General features: G+C 34.7%; 1 protein-coding gene across 12 annotated transcripts in view; it reads left to right on the forward strand.

Annotated features, from left to right (window-relative positions):
* KIZ (kizuna centrosomal protein) overlaps positions 1 to 19,852 on the forward strand; it is a 247,314-nt gene that overhangs the window by 210,861 nt on the left and 16,601 nt on the right. For all 12 annotated transcript variants that reach the window (XM_072634586.1, XM_072634588.1, XM_072634594.1 and 9 more), the window contains 2 exons: positions 11,120 to 11,233; positions 14,137 to 14,233. In XM_072634586.1, the coding sequence (XP_072490687.1) occupies positions 11,120 to 11,233; positions 14,137 to 14,233 (211 nt within the window). The remainder of the gene's footprint in view (positions 1 to 11,119; positions 11,234 to 14,136; positions 14,234 to 19,852) is intronic.

Genomic DNA, 19,852 nt, shown 5'->3' on the forward strand with positions numbered 1-19,852 from the left:
GCCCCCTCCCCATGCCATGGGAGAGAGAATATGAGTGTTCTCCTTCCTCATCTCTGATTACTGGCTTCCCTGTCTTCATATCTGCAGATCCATAGTTTTCCAGAGGTTTATAGTTTGAAAACCCATAGTATTACTTTAAAGTATTGAAGTCTAAAATTCAGTTGTTGATATTCTTGTTTAACCTGGAGCCTTATGGGAGTCCAGAAGGGGTTGGAAAGCAGAGTGAAACCTGATTGCAAACCAAGTATTTGAAATTCCTTTTTAGAAAAAAAGGATTAGACTTGCTCTTCTTGTACCCAAAGGCAGAACTAGGAGCAATGGACAGAAGTTGCAAAAAGACAAATTTAGGCTCAATGTAAGGAAAACTTCGTAACAATTCAAAAGCAGAATGAACTGACCTGTGAGGTAAAGAATTCCCTCTTCCTAGTTGTATTCATACAAAAGGATATTCTTGTCAGGTGTGGGTTGCATAAGTAATGTTTCACTTAAGGCTTAGTGTATTTCATGCAGAAGATGAAACTGAAAGGAAAGAAAGCATAAGTCATTCACTTGGAATCACTTTCACATTAGTCCCAGAGCAATGAATGATGAGTAAAGATTTCCAAGTAAAAATTATAGAAGAGAAGTGTATTTTGTTGGATAAGTTGTACTTGCAGAGGTGTTTAGACTTTGATCTTCATCTCTTCACATCTACTCTCTTAAAATAAGGACCTCCCCCACGCACATTTAATACTTTGAAACAATGTACCAAGTAGTAGGATAATCAAGAAATATTATTTTGCTGAGACAGAGCAAGATTAATGTAATTCTTACTAAGCTGATGAAAGCCTTCTTTTCAGCTATTTAATACTCAAAAGCTACAATATATTACATTAAAAATTTTATTTAACTTTATTTAATCTAATAAATATTTTATTTAATATTTAACTTTGAGTAAGTGAACTTGAGTGACTGATTCTAGCAATTGATTCAACCTCTACTAATTTTTGTCAAGATAAGGAAGTATTAAGGATTTCTTTATAATCGTTCTAAAGTTAAGGTCAGAGTTCTACCTAAATCACTCATTCATCCTGCCAACATTTTTCCCACTCCACGTGCCCATCCTGGCAAAGCCCTTCTCGGTAAGCTTGATGTGAAAGGACCCTCAGCTTTTATCTTGAGAGGATTAATCCTCTGAGAATGTCCATTCAGCTTCTTTTTCTTTTGACACCAGTTCACTTGGTCAAGCTGTGTTGAAAGCGGTTCCCTGGCTATGCCATTTCTCCTTGTTATTCCTTGGCGAGTCTTCGTATTCAAGGTCATATTAGAGTATGTTAGTTCAGAAGCTTGTCTGTACATCAGTTCAGATTTGAAGGGCGCCACTTGGAGTTTTGTGTAATGCCTTGCAAAACATTTGTGCTTGAGTTTGTTATCACATATGAGAAGGACTTAGAAAAATGTAGTATTGAAGTAGAGCAAATTTTGGAAAAGTTTTTGAATTTTTTAGTAAACAGAAGTCTACCATGATAACATTTGATCATCAGAGTATGTCATACTCTCCTTAGAATACACAATAGCCTCCTTATTTAGTCCATGCTCTCTTTCATAGGAAAAATGTATCACTTTTTCCTTTATATTTAGTGGAGCTTCTCATTATTTCAAAGCTCTGTGTTGTACATAGTCAAAACTCTTATTGGCATTACTACAGATCCACCTGTACCTTCTGTAAGTCCTAGAGTGGACCAGTAGAGGAAAACATGTTAATTACTTAACAGATCTCTTATTGTCCTTGATTATGTTCCATTTTGTCAGACTTCTATGGCTTAGATGCGACAGACTTTTTAGGCTTCCAGAGGCTGAGTGATCTATCTACATTCTAGCATTGTTTTGATTATAGATCTTTATGAAATGTGTAAAACAGTAGATGGAACACTAGATCTGGAGTCAGGAAGACTTGAATTCAAATCCATCCTCACTTCCTATGTGACCCTGGGCAAGTCACTTAACCTCTGTTTGCCTCAGTCTCTTCATGTGTAAATGGGGATGATAATTGGGGGTAATAATAGCACCTACCTCCCAGGGATGTTGTGAGGATCAGTTGAGGTAATAATTGTAAAGAACTTAGCACAATGCCTAACTCATAGTAACTACTATCATACCTTAGTGTAATATCATTATAAAATTATTATTTAATGCATTTTTGTGATTCTTGTCATGTTATTAAAAACATTTATATATAACCCATTTTCTTTTTTTTTTTTTATTTGTAGGTTTAAAAGTATTTAAGTAGGTGTACATTTGCGTATAAAAGAGAATAGCAAATGAGAAATTGTGACTTTTCTGGCTCCTCTTCTTGATATCCTCTTTCTCAGCTCTCTTCATCCAACATGTGTTTTGAATGTCTATCTTTACATTGAGAAGAATATATATACAAAACTATTCTCAGTAACCCCTCACCATCCTGGAAAAAAAATTTAGATTAAGGAGAAGAAGCTTACTTATTAAGTAGATATGAAAGTAGTGTATTCATTTCATTATGTAATAATAAGACTTTCCTCCTAGATTGATATGTGTTGCCTGAGTTAGGACAGTTTTGCCTAATTTTCTATTGCAACATTTTTCTCTACCAAGTTTTTGGGTTTTTCTGTTTTGTTATTAAAACTAAATCTTGACACATACTTGACTAAACACAAGGTCTAAGTCAAAACATGCTCTACATATTTTGGAGGTATTTTTACTTGAACTAATTATTCTACTATTCTGTAGAAATAACCTCATTATCTTAAAGATTGATAATTTTCTGAGAATTAGAAGTGATCATAATAAGTTAAAGCTATTTGGGTCAGGATCATGTGTACTAAAACATAAAACAAGACATCTGATCATAATGTCATTTGGTTCTGTATCCTTTAGTTTTTAAGGATATGGAGTCCTAGAAGGTTGCTAAAAGGAATTTTAGTGTCTAGTCTTATTCCTTACTTTCATTTGTTTATTATTTCCTAATTTAGGATAATGTAGAATCAAACCTTTCACTCCATCACAGTCTTCCTTCCCTTGACCATGTAGAGCTGAGTTGCCTTAAACTTTTTATTTGTAGCATGGTCTTTCTCAGGGTTGACATGCTGGAGAGTTTTTCTAGGTGTTTTGTTCAGCCTAGAGGCCAAAGGGCTACCCAAGCCTTTCTTACCTGTCGTCCAGGTCTTCGGGGATCAGCTGGATAAATGTATTGAGAGAAGAGACTTTCCAGAGTCAAACAAGGGTTAGGCTTTATTCAGGGTCTTAGTTACATGTGCAGGGTGAATTCTTCCTCAGGAGAGAGGAATCCTCCTCCTCCCAAGGGGGCAAGGATCGTACAGCAAGAGGAGTGGGAGAGGGGGGGACCCTCTTCCCTCCAAGGGCCCCTCAGCACAAAGAGCGCCTTCAGGCTTTCCTGACCCTACTTAAGCTCTCCCGCCGCGTAGTTTGCACGTGAATACCGTGCGTGCTCTCAGCCCTTAGCTAGTCAACAACAGGTGTGCTCAGTCCACGGACCAATCTCAAGGGTGGGATGCTCTCCCCAGCAAGTTTCCCACTGAGAAGAGGCAGAAATGCACGAGATAGCCCATGTTTCACGCAATTCCCAGCTGTTCCCTGGGGGGCCTCATGAGAACTCTGAGGTTTAGAAGTCCTCACCTTTACCTGCCGGAGACTGTCCACATGAAAATTGAGCTTACACCCCCAACAGTGTTTGAGAGGGAATCTTCTTAGGAGAGTCCTAGGATGAAACTTGAAAACCATTTCTATGTGAATTTAAATAATGCTTACAGATTCAAGAAATGCTAAGGGCAGAATTATTTCACAATTTTTACTAGCTCTAATTCTCTTTATATAGCTCTATTCTAAAAATGTGGAATTATTTGAGCTAAATTTAATTTGAAGTGTTCTATGACCTCATATGGCCATACCTAAGTGAAAGCTTTTCTTTCTTTTTTTTTTAAAATACATTTTTATTGTAACACTAATGTGTTGTTGGTGGAGTTGTGAACTGATCTAACCATTCTGGAGAGCAATTTAGAGCTCTGCCCAAAGGGCAACCAAAACTGTGCATTCCCTTTGATCTAAGAATACCATTACTAGGTCTGCATCCCAAAGAGAATGTAAAAAGGAAAAAGGAGCCACATGTACAAAAATATTTATAGCAGTTCTTTTTGTGGTGGCAAAGAATTGGAAATTGAGGGAATGCCCATCAATTGGGGAATGGCCGAACAAGTTGTGGTATATAAATATAATGGAATAATATTGTTCTGTAAGAAATGATGAGAAGGCAGATTTCAGAAAAGCCTGGAAAGACTTACATGAACTGATACTGAGTGAAGTGAGCAGAACCAGCAGAACATTATACACAGTAAAAACAACATGGTGTGATGATCAACTATGATAGACTTAGCTCTTCTTAGCAATGCAGTGATCCAAGACAATTCCAAAAGGCACATGATGGAAATTGCTATCCACGTCCATAAAAAAAACTGTGAGTCTGAATGCAGATAAAAGCATATTATTTTCACTTTTTAATTTTTCTTTCTCATGGTTTTTCCCTTTTGTCCTGATTCTTCTTTTTCAACATGAGTAATGTGAAAATATGTTTAATATGATTGTACAAGTGTAACCTTTATCAGATTGATTCTTATCTCAGGGAAGGAAAGGGAGGGAAAAAAATTTGGAACTCAAAATCTTAGAAAAATGAATGTTGAAAATTATCTCTACAAGTAATTAGAAAAAATAAAATCTATTAAGTACAAAAAAACCCCTGTGTTTATTGATATTTTCTGTTTCTTCCATCACCATAATATCCCATGTATCCTTCTCTCCCCTCCATCCTGAAAACCATTCCATATGACAAACAGCATTTTTTTAGACAGGGAAAAAGCCTAAGTTTTAAGTTAAATTGTGATGATAATTTGTACTAACTATTCTCCAAATGTTTGATAGAATTCTCCTCTGAATCCATCAGGTTCAGGGTTTTGTTTTCTTTTGTTTTCTTGGTAGTTGCTTTACAGCTAGATGTTTCCTATTCTGAGATTGGGTTAAAATTTCTATTTGGTCTTCTGATAGTTTGGGTATTTTATATTTTTTAATATATTCCTCTCTTTCATGTTCTCAATTTTGATAGCATATAATTATCACAATTAATTGATATGTTGAAAAAGTCCAAAAATAGGTGTAATGTGTAACACCTGTGGACTTCTCACCTGGATAAAGGGAGTATCTTGGGGTATCTTCTCATATCCATTTGAGTCCCAATTGAAATTTTGTTACATTTATTTTTTATTTTTGATGTCATTATTCTATGTACATTGTTGTAGTTACTATGTGTCTTTTTTTTACTACTTACTTCACTCTGCATCAGTTCATATAGATTTTTCCATGCTTCCCCATATTCATCACACATTTCACTTCTTATAGCATAGTAATGTTCTATTATATTCATATTATATAATATCGATTCTATTCTATATTCTATTCTATATCACAGTTTATTTGGATTTTCAGTTTTAATTAATATAAATATAAAAATAAGAGGATGGGAAAAACTTGCTATGCATCAGGTGAACACAAAAAAGCAGGAATTTCTATCTTATCAAAGCAAAAACATTCAAAAACTTAAAAATGGATAAACAAGGAAACTATATCATACTGAAAGGAACCATAGAAAATAAACATTGAACTGTGGTTCAATGCTGTTGATTGTTGAGGATTTATTTTGTAACCTGAATTGTCTCATTTAGTACCTTTGCTAATTTCCTGGGGTTTTCCAAGTAAAGCATCCTGTTATCAGTAAAGAGGGATAGTTTCATCTCCTCTCTACCTGTCTCTATTTTTTAATTTTTAAATTCTTTTTTTTGATATTATTACTATTGCTAGAATTTCCAGAACCATATCAAATAGTAGGGGGGAAAGTAGGCATCCTTGTTTCTCTCTTACATTTATTGGGAAAGGTTCTAGTATATCTTGCTTTGGGTTTTAGGTAGATATTTTTATGTTATATTTTTTAAAACATCCCTTTATGCCTGTACTTTGTAGGGTTTTTAAAATAAAAGAGTTTTGTACTTTTTAAAGGCTTTTTCTGCGTGTAGTGAGATAATCATGTGGTTTTAGATGTTTAGCTTTTAATTTGATTAGTTGTATTGTTTTCCTAATGTTGAACCATCCTTGCATCCCTAATATAAATCCCACTTGGTCATAACGAATGGTTTCTTGGATAAATTGCTATAACTTGTATGATAGGATTTGTTTAATTTTTTTTAGTCATTACTTGTTAATTATATTGACCAATAGTTTTCTTTCTGTGTTTTATCTTTCCTGGTTAAGATATTAGAACTATATTTGTCTCATAAAAGGATTCTGGTTGGGTTTATTCTAAATTTTTGTAGGATATTTTGTGTGTATATTAACTTTATCAAACATTTGATGGAATTCTGTGTATCCATCAGGTCCAGGGTTGTTATATTTTTTTCTTTTTCTTTGATAGTTCTTTTGAAGCTAGATTCTGAGAAAGGGTTACTTAAGATCTCTACTTGGTCTTCTCATAGTTTGGGTGTTTTATATTTTTGAAGGTATTCCTCTATTTCTTTTATGTTCTCAGCTTTGGTAGCATTAATTATGCATAATATGTTTTGATTATTTTGTTTATTTCTTTTGGCTTTGATGTTATTTCACCTTGCTCATTTATTATTTTATTCATTCGTTTTTTTGCTTTCTTTAGATCACTTCAGGGTTTATCAACTTTACTAGATTTTTCAAAGAATTAGCTTTTAGTTGTATTTATCTTTTCTATGGGTTTTTTTTTTGTTTCCAGTTTATTTCCCTTTTAATTTTTAATATCTCCTCTTTTGTACTTATTTTTGGTTTGTTTCATTGTTCAGTTTCTAATTTTTTAATGCTTTTCAACTCATTAATCTTCTTTTCTATTTTGTTAATGTGTGATTGTCAAGATAAGATTTTTTTCCCCTGAGGACTGCTCTAACTATATCTCAGAAGTTTTGGTAGTTTGTTTTTCATTATCATTTTCAACTACAGTTATTGTTTTTGTGACTTAGTCTTTGACTGAAATGAAATTTCAGTAAGTCTCCATTTGAGTCTGTATTTTTTGTTTGTGGACTCTGAACCAATTCCTGTTTTTACTGCATTATGGTCTACAAAAGATGTAGTGACTGTTTTGTTTTGTTTTGTTTTTTACAGTATCTCTATATCCTAGTATATGGTCAATTTTTGTAAAAGTTATACGTAGTACAAAGAAATATGTATATCCTTTTGCTTTCCCATTTAGAAGATACCAAAAGTCTTTTAATTTGAGTTTATCCAGAAATTTGTTCAGTTCCATGTTTTCCCTTTTGTTTATCTTTCTATTAGACTTATCCAAAATTGATAATATTACAGCATTTATTTGTAGTATATGTTTATTACTGATATTGGTTTGTTGTCTATGGTTCCTTTCAACATGATATAGATTCCTTGTTTATCCATTTTTTATTTTTTGAATGTTTTTGCTTTGATAGATAACAATTCCTGCTTTTTTGTATTCACTTGATGCATAGCAAGGTTTTTTTTTATTCTCTTCTTTTTATTTTATGTCTTTATTTTTTTTTATTTTTGTAAGCAACAAATTAAAAGTAGTGCCATACTTTTTAATCTTTTGTGCACTATCTTGATGACGTGCTGACCCCGAAAGAATGAAGTGGTAGAGATGGTGGGGAGTTGGGAAGGGGAGATGTGGAAAAATATGGAAGAAATTGATAGTTCATGAATATGGAGGAAGAGAATTAAGAGTGTGGTTATAGGATATAAAGGAAAGGGATGGAGGAAAGGGATGAGATGGTATGATGGTATGCGGAGAGGGAGGAAGTAAAAAGGATAGGAAAATAGGGACAGTACTTTTTCACTGGAAGAGTGCTAGAATTTTGGTCAGAGAATGTGGACTTGAATTCAAATCTCTATTCTTTACATTTCCTTTCATGCAAATCATTTCCGTTCTCTAGGCCCCAGGTCTTTTTATGTAAAATGAGATTAGACTCCATGATCCTGAAATCCTTTTTAGCTCTTAATTTATGATCCTATGCATGTCTTCTTTCTTAAAAGTAGTGTATAGTATATAATATTAAAGCATAGTGAAAATGATTTTATTTTTAAAGAGGTTCTTGTGAAGAATTTCACAGTATCCTTTGAAATAATTGTGGAATACCTAAACCTGTATCCCATTTGGAGTCAAGAATCACTGGTCTTATATTTATGTGAGCTATTTGTAACATAAAATTTTAAAATACGTCATCCAGTTTTTCATTTTAATTATAATCAAATAGTATAGCATTTCATAGCATCTCATTGTTTTGATATTAGTGTCTTTTAGTATAAAAGAAGAGAAAGTATATTCTTAAATTCTGCCTGTGAAAATTTAAATTTTTCATCTCCATTTTATATTTGGTGTCTTCAGTTTTATACTTGTGTCTTTCCAATAAATGTTTATTTTTAGTAAGGTCAGCACATTGCTTACTTATGTCCTTTGCATAAATTTTTTAATTGCTCTTGCCAGAAACCTTGTAAGACAACTTAACTTTTGTCTCTGTTTTGCAAACAAACAAACAAAAAGGCAGTCTTAGGAGGGATAAAAAGGAAGAGGAAACATAGTACCTATCACGTGCCAGGCTCCCTGCTAAGCACTTTTTACAGATATTATCCCATTTGATCCTCACAAGCCTGGGAGGTAGGTGCTGTTATTATCCTCATTTTACAAGTGAGGAAATTGATGCAAATAGAGGTTAAATCATTTGCCCAGAGTCACACAGCTCCTAAATATCTGAGGCCTTATTGACAGGTCTTCTTGACTCTCAGCCCAGCACTCTGTGCATTGAGGCACCCCATGGCTGCCTCTAAAAAAAGTTCAATGTAGCAAACCACAGAGAGAACCAATCTTGTTATCTTGTTCTCCTCGTGTGGACACTTGGGCTTTTCACTCTTCCATAAAACAAAACACCAAAACAAAACAACTGTGTTTCGGATATTCTTGAACATCAGAACTTGTGTTCCTTCTTTACCTTCTAGTCCCACAACTGTCACTTAGCCTGTATAGAAATCTCCCCTTGACATACTATCTACTCTTTCTATCCATGACATATTCTTGTCAGCTTGGTGGTACAGTAGCAAGAGTGCTGAACTTGGAATCAGGAAAATGTGATTTCAAATCCCACTTCAGACACTTAGCAATATCTAACAATGTTATTGCATGGATCAAATTAAACAAGGCACTAATGCAAGTCTTAAAATGCTATATAAGCATATATGGCTATATATTAGGGGAAGGGAAGGGAATAAACATTTATACAGCACCTATCCATGTGCCAAGCACTATGCTCAATGCTTTACAAATATTATTTTATTTGATCCTCACAAGAACCCTCAGAGGTAGGTTCTGTTATTGGTTGGTTATTGTCCTTCGTCTTCAAAGAGGACCAAAATGACATCACCATTGTAAAGTGACATTTCAGTGTGTCCGACTATGGCTGATTAGATCAATACGAGTTCAGAATGCTCTACCACAGGTTGGGCGCAGATAGTCCACTTGAATATTTGGGGTGGATATCCCAAATTTGTGCATCCTGCATTTCCTTTTTGCTGTCTAATTCTGCTTTGCTCAAAGAGCACAGCACCTTTTCTTATGTGGGCACACCATGCTGAGCGGTCCTGTGTCAGTGTCTCCCATGTTGCACAGTCAAATCCAAGTTCTTGAGAGAGACCTTGAGAGTGTTCTTGTATCGTTTCTTCTGGCCACCATGTGATCTCCTGTCCCATGCAAGTTTCCCATAAAATAAGCTTTTTGGCAAGCATACATTTTGCATTTGAACAACGTGACCAGCCCATCAGAGCTGTGCTCTCTGAAGCATAGTTTGAGTATTTGGCAGCTCATCTGGAGCAAGGACTTCAGTGTCTGGTACCTTATTCTGCCAGGTGATCCTCAAAATGGGTTCTGTTATACCCATTCTAGAGCTGAGGATACCAGTACAAACAGAGATTAAGTCATTTGGCCATGACTGCACAGCTAATAAGTTGTCTGAGATGTAATTTGAACGTAGATCTTTCTGACTTCAGGCCCCAGACTATCCATTTCACCACCTAGTTGCCTTAACTATTATTCTATTAGCTATTATTGTTGCTTCTAACCAGACCCCAGGGTAGCTAGGGGGTACACTTGATAGTACCAGGCCTGAAATCAGGAATACCAGAGTTCAGATTTGGCCTCCAATATTTACTAGTTGTGTGTGACCCTGGGCAAGTCACTTAACCCTATTTGCCTCAGTTTCCTCATCTGTAAAATGACCTGGAGAAGGAAATGGCAATATACTCCAGTATCTTTGCCAAGAAAATTCCAGATGGGGTCATGAAGTCAGACAACTCAACAACAACTACTCAGACCCACCCAAATCATATTTACCAATATTGTGTAGCTTGACTCATGGATCTCCAGTCAGTCAACAAGTGTTTATTTGGTGTTTACCATATACCAGGCACTGTGCCAAGCACTGGGAATACAAAGAAAGGCAAAAATCTGGTTCCTTCCCCAACACAGATATAAGGTAACTAAAAATATTTCATAAAGAAGTAACTTTGAAACTTGTGAGAATGTCACTCTCAATTCTGACCTTCTTGCTCCTACTGAGAGGACTGGTGTAGAAAAGGAAATGCCAGTGTGATTGTGGCCCTATCTCCAGAACTATTGAGAGAAACTTATGAACATTGGGCTTCTCAACTGTGCCCACAGCTTTTCAAGGTATATAATATTCAAGTCTACTCAGTTTAATCAGGGTTTTTTTACCCCTAGTATTACTCAAAATTGATACATTAAAAAATACATGCATTTTACAAGCATCATTCAAAGGTTTAACCAAAGGTATGGTGTCTCCCTTTCTGCTTTTTTCATATTTCTTCCTGTCTAGCATTAAAGGCTAGAATTCTGATTACATTCTTAAATTCAGCCAAGTTAAAAAAAAAAAAGGAATTAAAAGCCTTCTTAAATTTACTCTGTAAAAAGGAAATTCCTTAGCCAAACTAAAAGAATACATCTATGTGGACAAGAAAGGTTTCAGTGTTTTCATATGTTTTTCATTTGCAGAAACAAAAGCATATCAATTATTAAAGCAGTCCACATTACAGGATAATAAAAACCAAACTGATGAAAGATACCAAAAGGAAAAAGTAACAGCTGTGTCAGAATTGCAGTTGGCAGGTAAGTTATAAGGAAATGCATTAATTCTTTCAATCCTGGCAGACTATAGTAGTATTTGTTCATTAGAAATTAATTACTTGTTTAACCAATCAACAAGCATTTCATTACTGCAGGATTTCAAAGACAAAAATAAACCAGTTGTTGCCTTCAAGAAATTTGCTTTCTAACAGAGGGAACAATATCTACATATACAAGAACATAGAAAATATACTGAAAATGAATACAAGGTAGTTTTGGTAAGATGAACAGCAGCAATCTTCAGGATCAGGGAACATATCCTGGAGAAAGTGACTTGACCTTAGTCTTGAAGAAAACTTGAAAAGAATGAGGAAAAAATAAATTCCAGATACTGAAATTCCAAGTCCCAAGGCACAAAGGCAGTACGTAAAGGGTCACATAATCATGATATGAAATTATAAAAGATTTTTAGAGCTAGAAAGGACCTTAGCAATTATCTAATCCAAGAGTTCTTAGCTTGGTGTTTGCAGACTCCAAGAAGGTCCATGGATAGATTTTCAGAGGAATCTGTAAAATTAAATGGAGAAAAAAATTACACCCATGCTTTTACTAAACTCTAACCAAAATGTAGCATTTCCTTCCTTTATGAATGTTGCCAGCAAACAACAGCACAGTGCCATCCCTGTGATTTCTTATCAATAAAAATCACAGATATTTTCCTATCAACTTACAGTTCTTGCCTTCCCTCTAAAACTACCTCCCTTTTACTTCTTTAACTACTTGAACACAGGGACTGTTTTTGCTTCTTTGTATCCTCAGCACAGCTCCTTGCTTAATATGTTAAGCACAGTTTAGTGCTTAATATGTGATTGTTCATTGACTGAATATCGTGTATATTCATCACTCCTTCATAATTACTGTACATATTAGACCTACCACTGGAGGTAATCACAGTCTTCCTGTCCACAGATACTTGTGTAACATACCTGGACAGTTGTTGTCCATAGCACCAGAATCCCATAGGGTTCCATAACACAAAAAAGGTCAAAGTCCCTGATCTTATGAGACCTTCATTTTACAGGTAGGGAAATAGAGGCATGAGAATATAAAGCAACTTTCCCAAAGATTGCAAAGCTATTCAGTAACAGAATTAGATCTCTTAGTCATCTTTGTATAAACTTTACTTTGGAACCTGGGGGATACATTAATGAATTGATGTAGAATGAAATGAGTGGAACTAGGAGAACAGTTTAATAACATTAAAATAGTAAAAAAGAAATAATTTTGAAATAATAAATGATCCGTGCAAATGATTCCAGAGAACTGTTGATAAAGTGTGTTACCTACCTCCTGACAAAGAAATAATTAATAAATACGCAAAATGAGACACATTTTTGGACATAAGCAATATGAAAATTTGTTTTGCTTGACTATGCTTATTTGTTATGAGAATTTTGTCTTATTTCTAATGGGAGGGAAGGGGAATAAATTATTGATAATTGGAAAAAAACTTAATTTAAAAAACAAAGTTTATTTTGTGTACAAAATTGCCCAGGTATAAGATGTAAATTATTATCTAGACTTGTCATACTATTTGAGCCATGCCTTAAATATTTTGATACTATTATATGACAGAGCAGTGGCAGTTGACTAGCCTAAAGTATATTAAGTTCCTTGTCCATGGCCACATAGTGAGTTGGATTCATGGGACATGTAAAATAATACTTAGTCTCCAGACTGGCTAAGTTACTTTATCTGTCTGAGCACACTGCATCATTTACAACATTTCCTTACGTTAAGATTCTGAAAGTGCTTCAGATTTAGTGTGTGTTAATGGAGTTACGATCTCTATATCTTCCATTCATCTTTTTCAATTGTTGTCACATATAAGCTTTTTTCATCAAATTTTCCTCAAGTAAACCAGTGAGCTAAAGGGAAAGAATAAATATTTGTAGGGGGAAAAAGAAAAAACATGTGTTTTTGTGTAGATTGCTATATATAGTCAAGAAATCTAACTAGTTAGGTTTTTAGCCTTAGCTGTGTGTCTGATTTTCTTTTCTTTGCCCTTGGACTAGTTATGTGACTAACACCTTATGCCTCAAGTGTCCCCTCTCAGTAATCCCTGGCTCATTAAACTTTGATATTGGTAGTGTGTTTGACAGATATAAATTTTCATTAGAACTGTTTTACTTTTGAGGTTAAAATGAACTAAGCTTGTAGACTATGCACATTCAAAATTGAACAGATTCTTTTCTCAAAGAGACCTCTCTCTGGTCTGTATTGTCAGCAATTAGCTGTTAGGAGCAAAACTTGTCACAAAAATATACAGGAAAGAGGATCATAAAGATGCAAGAGTCAAGGATTCCGTCCACGGGGTAGGAGCACCATGGTGACAGTTCACCAGACTCCTGGGAAAAGACTGACTTTTATATTGCCCAGCAGTGACCTTTCAGACTGGTTAAGGAGTGTCCTTGGTAGGTTTCAGTGGGAATTGCATTTTGCTATTCTCAGTTAGAAAGATAGATTTAGCACTGAGGTTTGAGGGTGAGTGACATAGGTAGTTCAGTCCAAGAAAGTCTGTCATTTTTCAAGTCTGACTCAATATCATTTATTGTGGTAAATGATCCCTGGCCATGTATCATAAAACTTATTTATTATGCATTGATATAAAGCATTCATAAGGCTTCTCTAGTCATTTATCGTCACTCACGCTAGAACATTTATGACTGTTTTATTCTTCTTGTTGCTTTGTCTAAGTATCACTACCTATAGATATTCTACCATGTGCTTTATCCAGTGTATGAAGGTTCCTTATTTTTGTGCCTGAATAATCTCTTCTTCTCCTGACAGTGTTCCCAAAGTTATTGTATCTTCTTTTTTATTCATCTCATTTCATTGTTGAGGATCAACTAAACATTTACATTTAGCATTTTTGCTTATCACAGGCTTGAATATTGGCGGCAGTACTTTCAAGACAAAGACAAGTAATGAAATCGGTTCCGAAGCTAGTTTTTCATCTAGTGAAGGAAGTCCTTTGTCAAGGTAAAGTCATGAAAAGCATTACATTTTTTGAAAAGCTTTAACAAGATAAGAAATATCACTAGAAAATGAATTAAACTGACTATATATTGTTTTGAAACTTGATGAAGGGTTAAGTTTTGTGTTTTTGTTTATGTAAAAATAGCAGCTTAAACTTTAGTACACCTTTGAAAATATTTGCACCAAAGCCAGGTATTGTTTTGCAGCTGTTGTTTTCTCATTTTAAGACTCAATTGACATCTCAGTGAACCACAAATTAGCGTGTACAGCTGCTCGCAGTAGGGCTACTTAGAGACCAGACAATGGAAGTTGTCAGGAAAAGGGCAGATATAGAACATAAAGTCTTGAAAAAATAAAGAGGTGCATTTCTTCTTCTAGAGGCTTCTGAGATACAAACTCGTCATAGCTTCATACTCATTTTTGTATTACTTTTTTTTAAGTCTTTAGTGCTAGACTATACTTTTATCTGCCTTTTGCTTTTAAATTGAATACATTTAATTAATTACCTAGTTTTCCTAAAGGACACAATTTGTCTTTTTTTACATATGCTAACCAAAACACTTCCAGTTCGTACTTTGTTGTTCCCCTGATTTTTCATTAGTATGAAATACCAATCAAGCAGTAATAATCAGGTTGCTGTTGAGGAATCAATAGATGAACATGTAAAAAGCCAAAATACTCCTTTGCTTTAGCTTAAATACTTAAGGAGAAATTAGAGTAAAATCTGTGGTGTACTATAATGTCTTGTTGGGCTAAATATCCCTTACAATATTGTAATATTTTGTGTTTCAATTAACTTGTAAAGTTATTTTTAAACATAAATTTTTAATGCTGTTCGATTCAAATAGTCTGCATTTTTTTTAAAAATCATATTCTTATATCTCCTTTTTTCAAGTTAAAAGTTTTATTTTAATTTCTATGAAAATATTCAAGTTTTTTTCTAAATAAGGATAAGGAAAAACAGGTTCATTTTTAATTAAGTTCTTTTCTTTGTAAAAACGACATGTTTTAATATTCAGATTAATGTTCTGAATACTTTTTAAATTTTTATTCATATTATAAGTAAATGTATTTTTTCTGCACAAATAAGCCTTATACTATTCTGATAGGTAGTTTCAGAAAGGACAGTTTTTCTTATAATATTATAAATTAAAAGCTTGGAACTTTCAGAGAAAATATTAAGAGACAATAAATTCTGCAAATACTTTGCCAGTTTTACCATTGGAGTAATCATGCAATTCTTCCTTTATAAAGATTATTTTAAGTTTTTTCATTGAATCTACATACACTGGGCAAATTAATTCTTAAACTTGGTCTTTGTACATGTATTTCAGCAAATTTTCAATATGCTTCCAAAGAAGTTGAATTTTGGAAGCCAGTTTTGTGCAATTTTAGTTTTATGTCCTATGTTGCTGATAACCTGCATCTCACACAACTAAAATCAGGTTTTGTTGTCTTTTCTTTCATTTGAGGAGAATATGCTCTTTATTGTTATTGCGTGGTAGTTTTTCTAAACAAATGACAAATAATATAATGCTTAAATAGAAACATGGTTAGTTAAGAATAGTTGATTCTGAATACTTGACATTAATTCTATACTGAGAAGATCTGTTAATTCAATGTTTGGATTCTTGTTTTTGTTTTTAAAGAAAAGAAACATACAATATTATACCAGAGAGCTCAGGTTGTTGCTTATTTGTGATTGGGACACACTGATATTTCTTCGAGGCTTACATTTAAGGATTCCACTTATTGCAGTCACTTCTTGTGCTTTATTGCTTTTACAAGTGGTCTCGAAATCCAGTACTTGAGAATAAGCATAACAGTGCAGGACTGCTGTAGTACTTTTAAAAATTCTTCTTTGCTCTATTTTGTCAGTGAGCTGATGAGTGACCTCAAAAAAGACCCTGCTGGACCTAAATAAAAAATGGCTTCCTCTGATGTCCTAGAGACAATAATTATGATGTGCCAGTTAAGCCCAAACTACAGCTGAGGGATTTTACTTTAAAGCAGAGGCTTGGGCGCAAAAATGCATTTATAGCTCTTTGTCTGGCACCTCATTATGTGTGGGCCTGATTCATTAAGTAATTGGTTTGCAGTTGTTTACATGAGTATTAAGGCTTTCTATTCAGCAGCCTTTGAGAGATACATTGTGCAAATGTTGCATGTTATGAATGCGGAATGAGGGGCAGAGGACCAGTCCTATTGGCTAAACACTGCACTCTGTTGAAAACCAAGAGAAAGAGATTGGGTGCTGCTTTGCATAGCAATGACTTTCTTAATAAGCTTTACAGATTAATACACACAAGCTATAAAAGATGCAAAGAGATACTCTTAGCACATTTATACATGCTCATTTCATTATTATGGAAGTGGAGACGGGAAGAATTGAGTTCTTTCATAGTCAGTTTTTCAGTGCAATGTCTTCAGTGCATGAGACTTAATAGAATCCGATGTTTATTGTATTATAAATCATGGGGAAGTAGGCAGATCTGCAACAGTTTATTATTAAAGATTCTTTCAATGTAAATCTTTTTCTACTATTGTATTTCCTACAGCAAAATCATTTTGTGGTTGAGTGGGGATGAAAGGCATAATGTACGAAGGAGTGAGTCTTAATAGGAAGCTGCTCTCTGAGTAAAGACCACTTGTTCCCTTTTGTTCAGAGGTGCATGCCGGAGCTTCCTCTTCTCTAACAAACATTGTCTTGTTTTACCTTCACCAGAAAACTATTTTTACTCTCCTGGATTAATTTACTCAACTGAGAATATATTTTAACAGTCTGACATGTAACTTAAGTTTAATGGTTGGATAAAGATAACATTTTTTCCAAAAGAAAAGACTGTGCTAATGTAACATAATTGCCTGGGGAAAAGGTATCATAAGTCACAACTGAATCTGCCTGGAAGAGCAAGCAGGAGGCTGTGTGTGGCATTTTATAGCCTTGTAGCAACAGAATCAGCCAGTGGAGGTCACTAGCATTCTAGCTAACGTTGCACTGTTTCAGTGTCAGTGATTTATTTCTTTTTGTTTGATTGACTTTGTCATTTTTCTGGGTTACGTGAACGTTACAGAGGACCAGTAAATCCACATACCTGATTTTAAAGGTATCTTATGGCTATTTAAAAACCATATATACATATGTATCCGTACAAGCTAATCTTTTTATTTGACTTAACAGATCAGTATTGTAAATTCTACCATAGCAACTGCTTTCTATGTGAAACCATAAATGTTATCTTTTGAAATATAAGTAATGCATAAAATCACACTTATCTTCTTAATTAAGTAAGGTCATTAAGAAGGTTGATAACAAACAGGACACCCTTTAGAAAGGGATAGTGTATCTTGTAAAGAGCCTGGTTAGCCATCAGGGGGCGCTCAGACTTTATAAAATTAAAACTGCTTCATCTTTTTGGTTACTTAAGATTAGAAATTATTTTCTAAAATTTTTTAGCACATTGGGATCTTCTTCTGTTTTGCCTTTTTTTGTAACTCTTACCACAAATGTTGTTTATTCCTTTTAAGTATTTTCTAGGTAATGACTAGAGAGTCAATAATAGGCAAAATGAATAAAATAATAAATAAGCCTTTATTAAGTGACATCTATAAGTGTCATCTATATGTCATCAAACATTATGTTGCACTTATTTTTAGATTCATAAAATTGCTTTACATCTTGCTTTTGCTCATAGCAAGGCACATTATCCAACCTTAAGAATCATTTTATAAAGTCAGATATGTGATAATATAGTTAAAAGAGCTTACTTAAGTTTTTCCCCATTTCCTGTGCACATGCTTGAAGGATGTCAGGATACCTGTATGTCTTCATCGGCTTTCTTTCCCAATCTTCTCTTCTCCATCTAAATTCCTGATCGTAGCTCTCTTTTGATTTTGTTTGTTGGCTGTGTAGAGTGAATTGAGAGAAGTCACATTTGACAAATAAAAGGAGATTAATGAAATTTAGTGGAGGAAGTAATAATCACTGCTATAGACCATTCTAGGTATGGAAAAGAATTCAGTCAGAGTTAGTGCCAATAAACATTTATTTAGCTCCTGCTATGTTCTAGGCGTTGTACTAAGTGCTAGAGATACCAAAAAAAAAAGGCATAGGGCGGTCCCTGCCCTAAGGAACTCACAGTCTAATGGGGGAGATGACACATAAAAAGAAACTGAAAAGCCAGAGGGGAAGGTTGGGGGGACTGAGGTTACCTGTGTTACAATGGCTGTGGTGGGAAATGATCCAAGGAGGTATGAATTTCTGAGTTGATTTCATCTTGCAAAATGAGTTTCTGGATATGATGAAGTCCAAGAAGGCAGTTGGGTGGGAAACAATGAGCAGAATCTCCTGAGTGCCATCCTTAAATGGAGGAAGATGAAGAAAAGGTGCTCCCAGATGTCTTCTTCCCATCCTTCCAATCAGAGGCAGGAGTTGCTGAGGAGGTGAGAGTTTCCCACTTGGTTTCATGCTGTAGAATGGGTTTCTGGAGATGATAAAGTCCAGAAAAGTAGCTGAGGGGGAAATAATTCTACTAGGAGAAGTGCTAGAGTCCTCGGTAACCAGCTGAAAGAGTCATAGATATAGAGCTAGAAAAGACCTTAGAGGTTATCTTGTCCAACCCCTTAATTTTACAGATGAGGAAACTGAAGTGCAGAGAGCTTCAGCAACTTAGCCAAAGCCACATAGGGTTTAAATGGCAGAGTCTGGATTTGTACTCCATCATACCATGTTGCACATTTTAAACTTTATTGTTTCTTATCAAACACCACTTTGACAACTTCAAGAAGAAAATTAAAACTTCCTAATGTGAACTGATCCCCACCACTACAACATACTTCATTCCTCACCAAGATGTCCCCCCCTTAGTAAAATTACCAACCCACAAGATGGATTTCTTCTCAGCAAGAAACCTATTCCCTTAACTCTGCTCACTAACTCAATTATTTGACACTCAATCTAATCAGATGAAGGGCACAGGTTCAATTCTGGAATGATCAACTTTGAACAACAACAAATAAAATCCCTCCATTCATTCAACATTTAGCAAATATTTATTGAATACTTACTATACGTATAGGAGTATACTGGGATTGGGGGAGAGGTTTATTGATCAAGAGATCCCTGATCTCTTGAGTTCCCACAACCCATTTGATGAAATTACAAAAAGAGTGGAGCGAGTAATAGAGACAATGAGGTGTTAAATTTTTTTTCTCATTCAGACTTAAATAGTTGCAATTATATCTTGTAAAAGGTGAGCCCCTTACAGATTTTGAAGCCTTATTTTTTTAACATTATAAAAGGTACTTGAGTAGCTCACTCCCTGAGTGGCCTTTTTACAGATTGCAAAGGTTATGGAAAGAAGTGCTTTCATTTTACTGTTCCTTGGGGAAGTTTGAAAAAGTTACTGCATTATTTTGAAGAAATAAAATGGCTGAAGAATCAGACACCCCCGTGATGGCCTCTAAAAGGCAAGCTAGTCAGCCCTATAGAATCCCCTGTTAAGGGAGTCATTCATGACAGTCATGAGGAAAGCCTGGAGGAAGAGCCTGACTCTTAAAAGGAAATCACTCTTTAGCTTTTCTCTTGTGCATCTTTCAGAGGTATAGTATACGGAAGGAGAT

The sequence above is a fragment of the Notamacropus eugenii genome, chromosome 1, assembly GCF_028372415.1.
Source record: "Notamacropus eugenii isolate mMacEug1 chromosome 1, mMacEug1.pri_v2, whole genome shotgun sequence".
NCBI lineage: Eukaryota > Metazoa > Chordata > Mammalia > Diprotodontia > Macropodidae > Notamacropus > Notamacropus eugenii.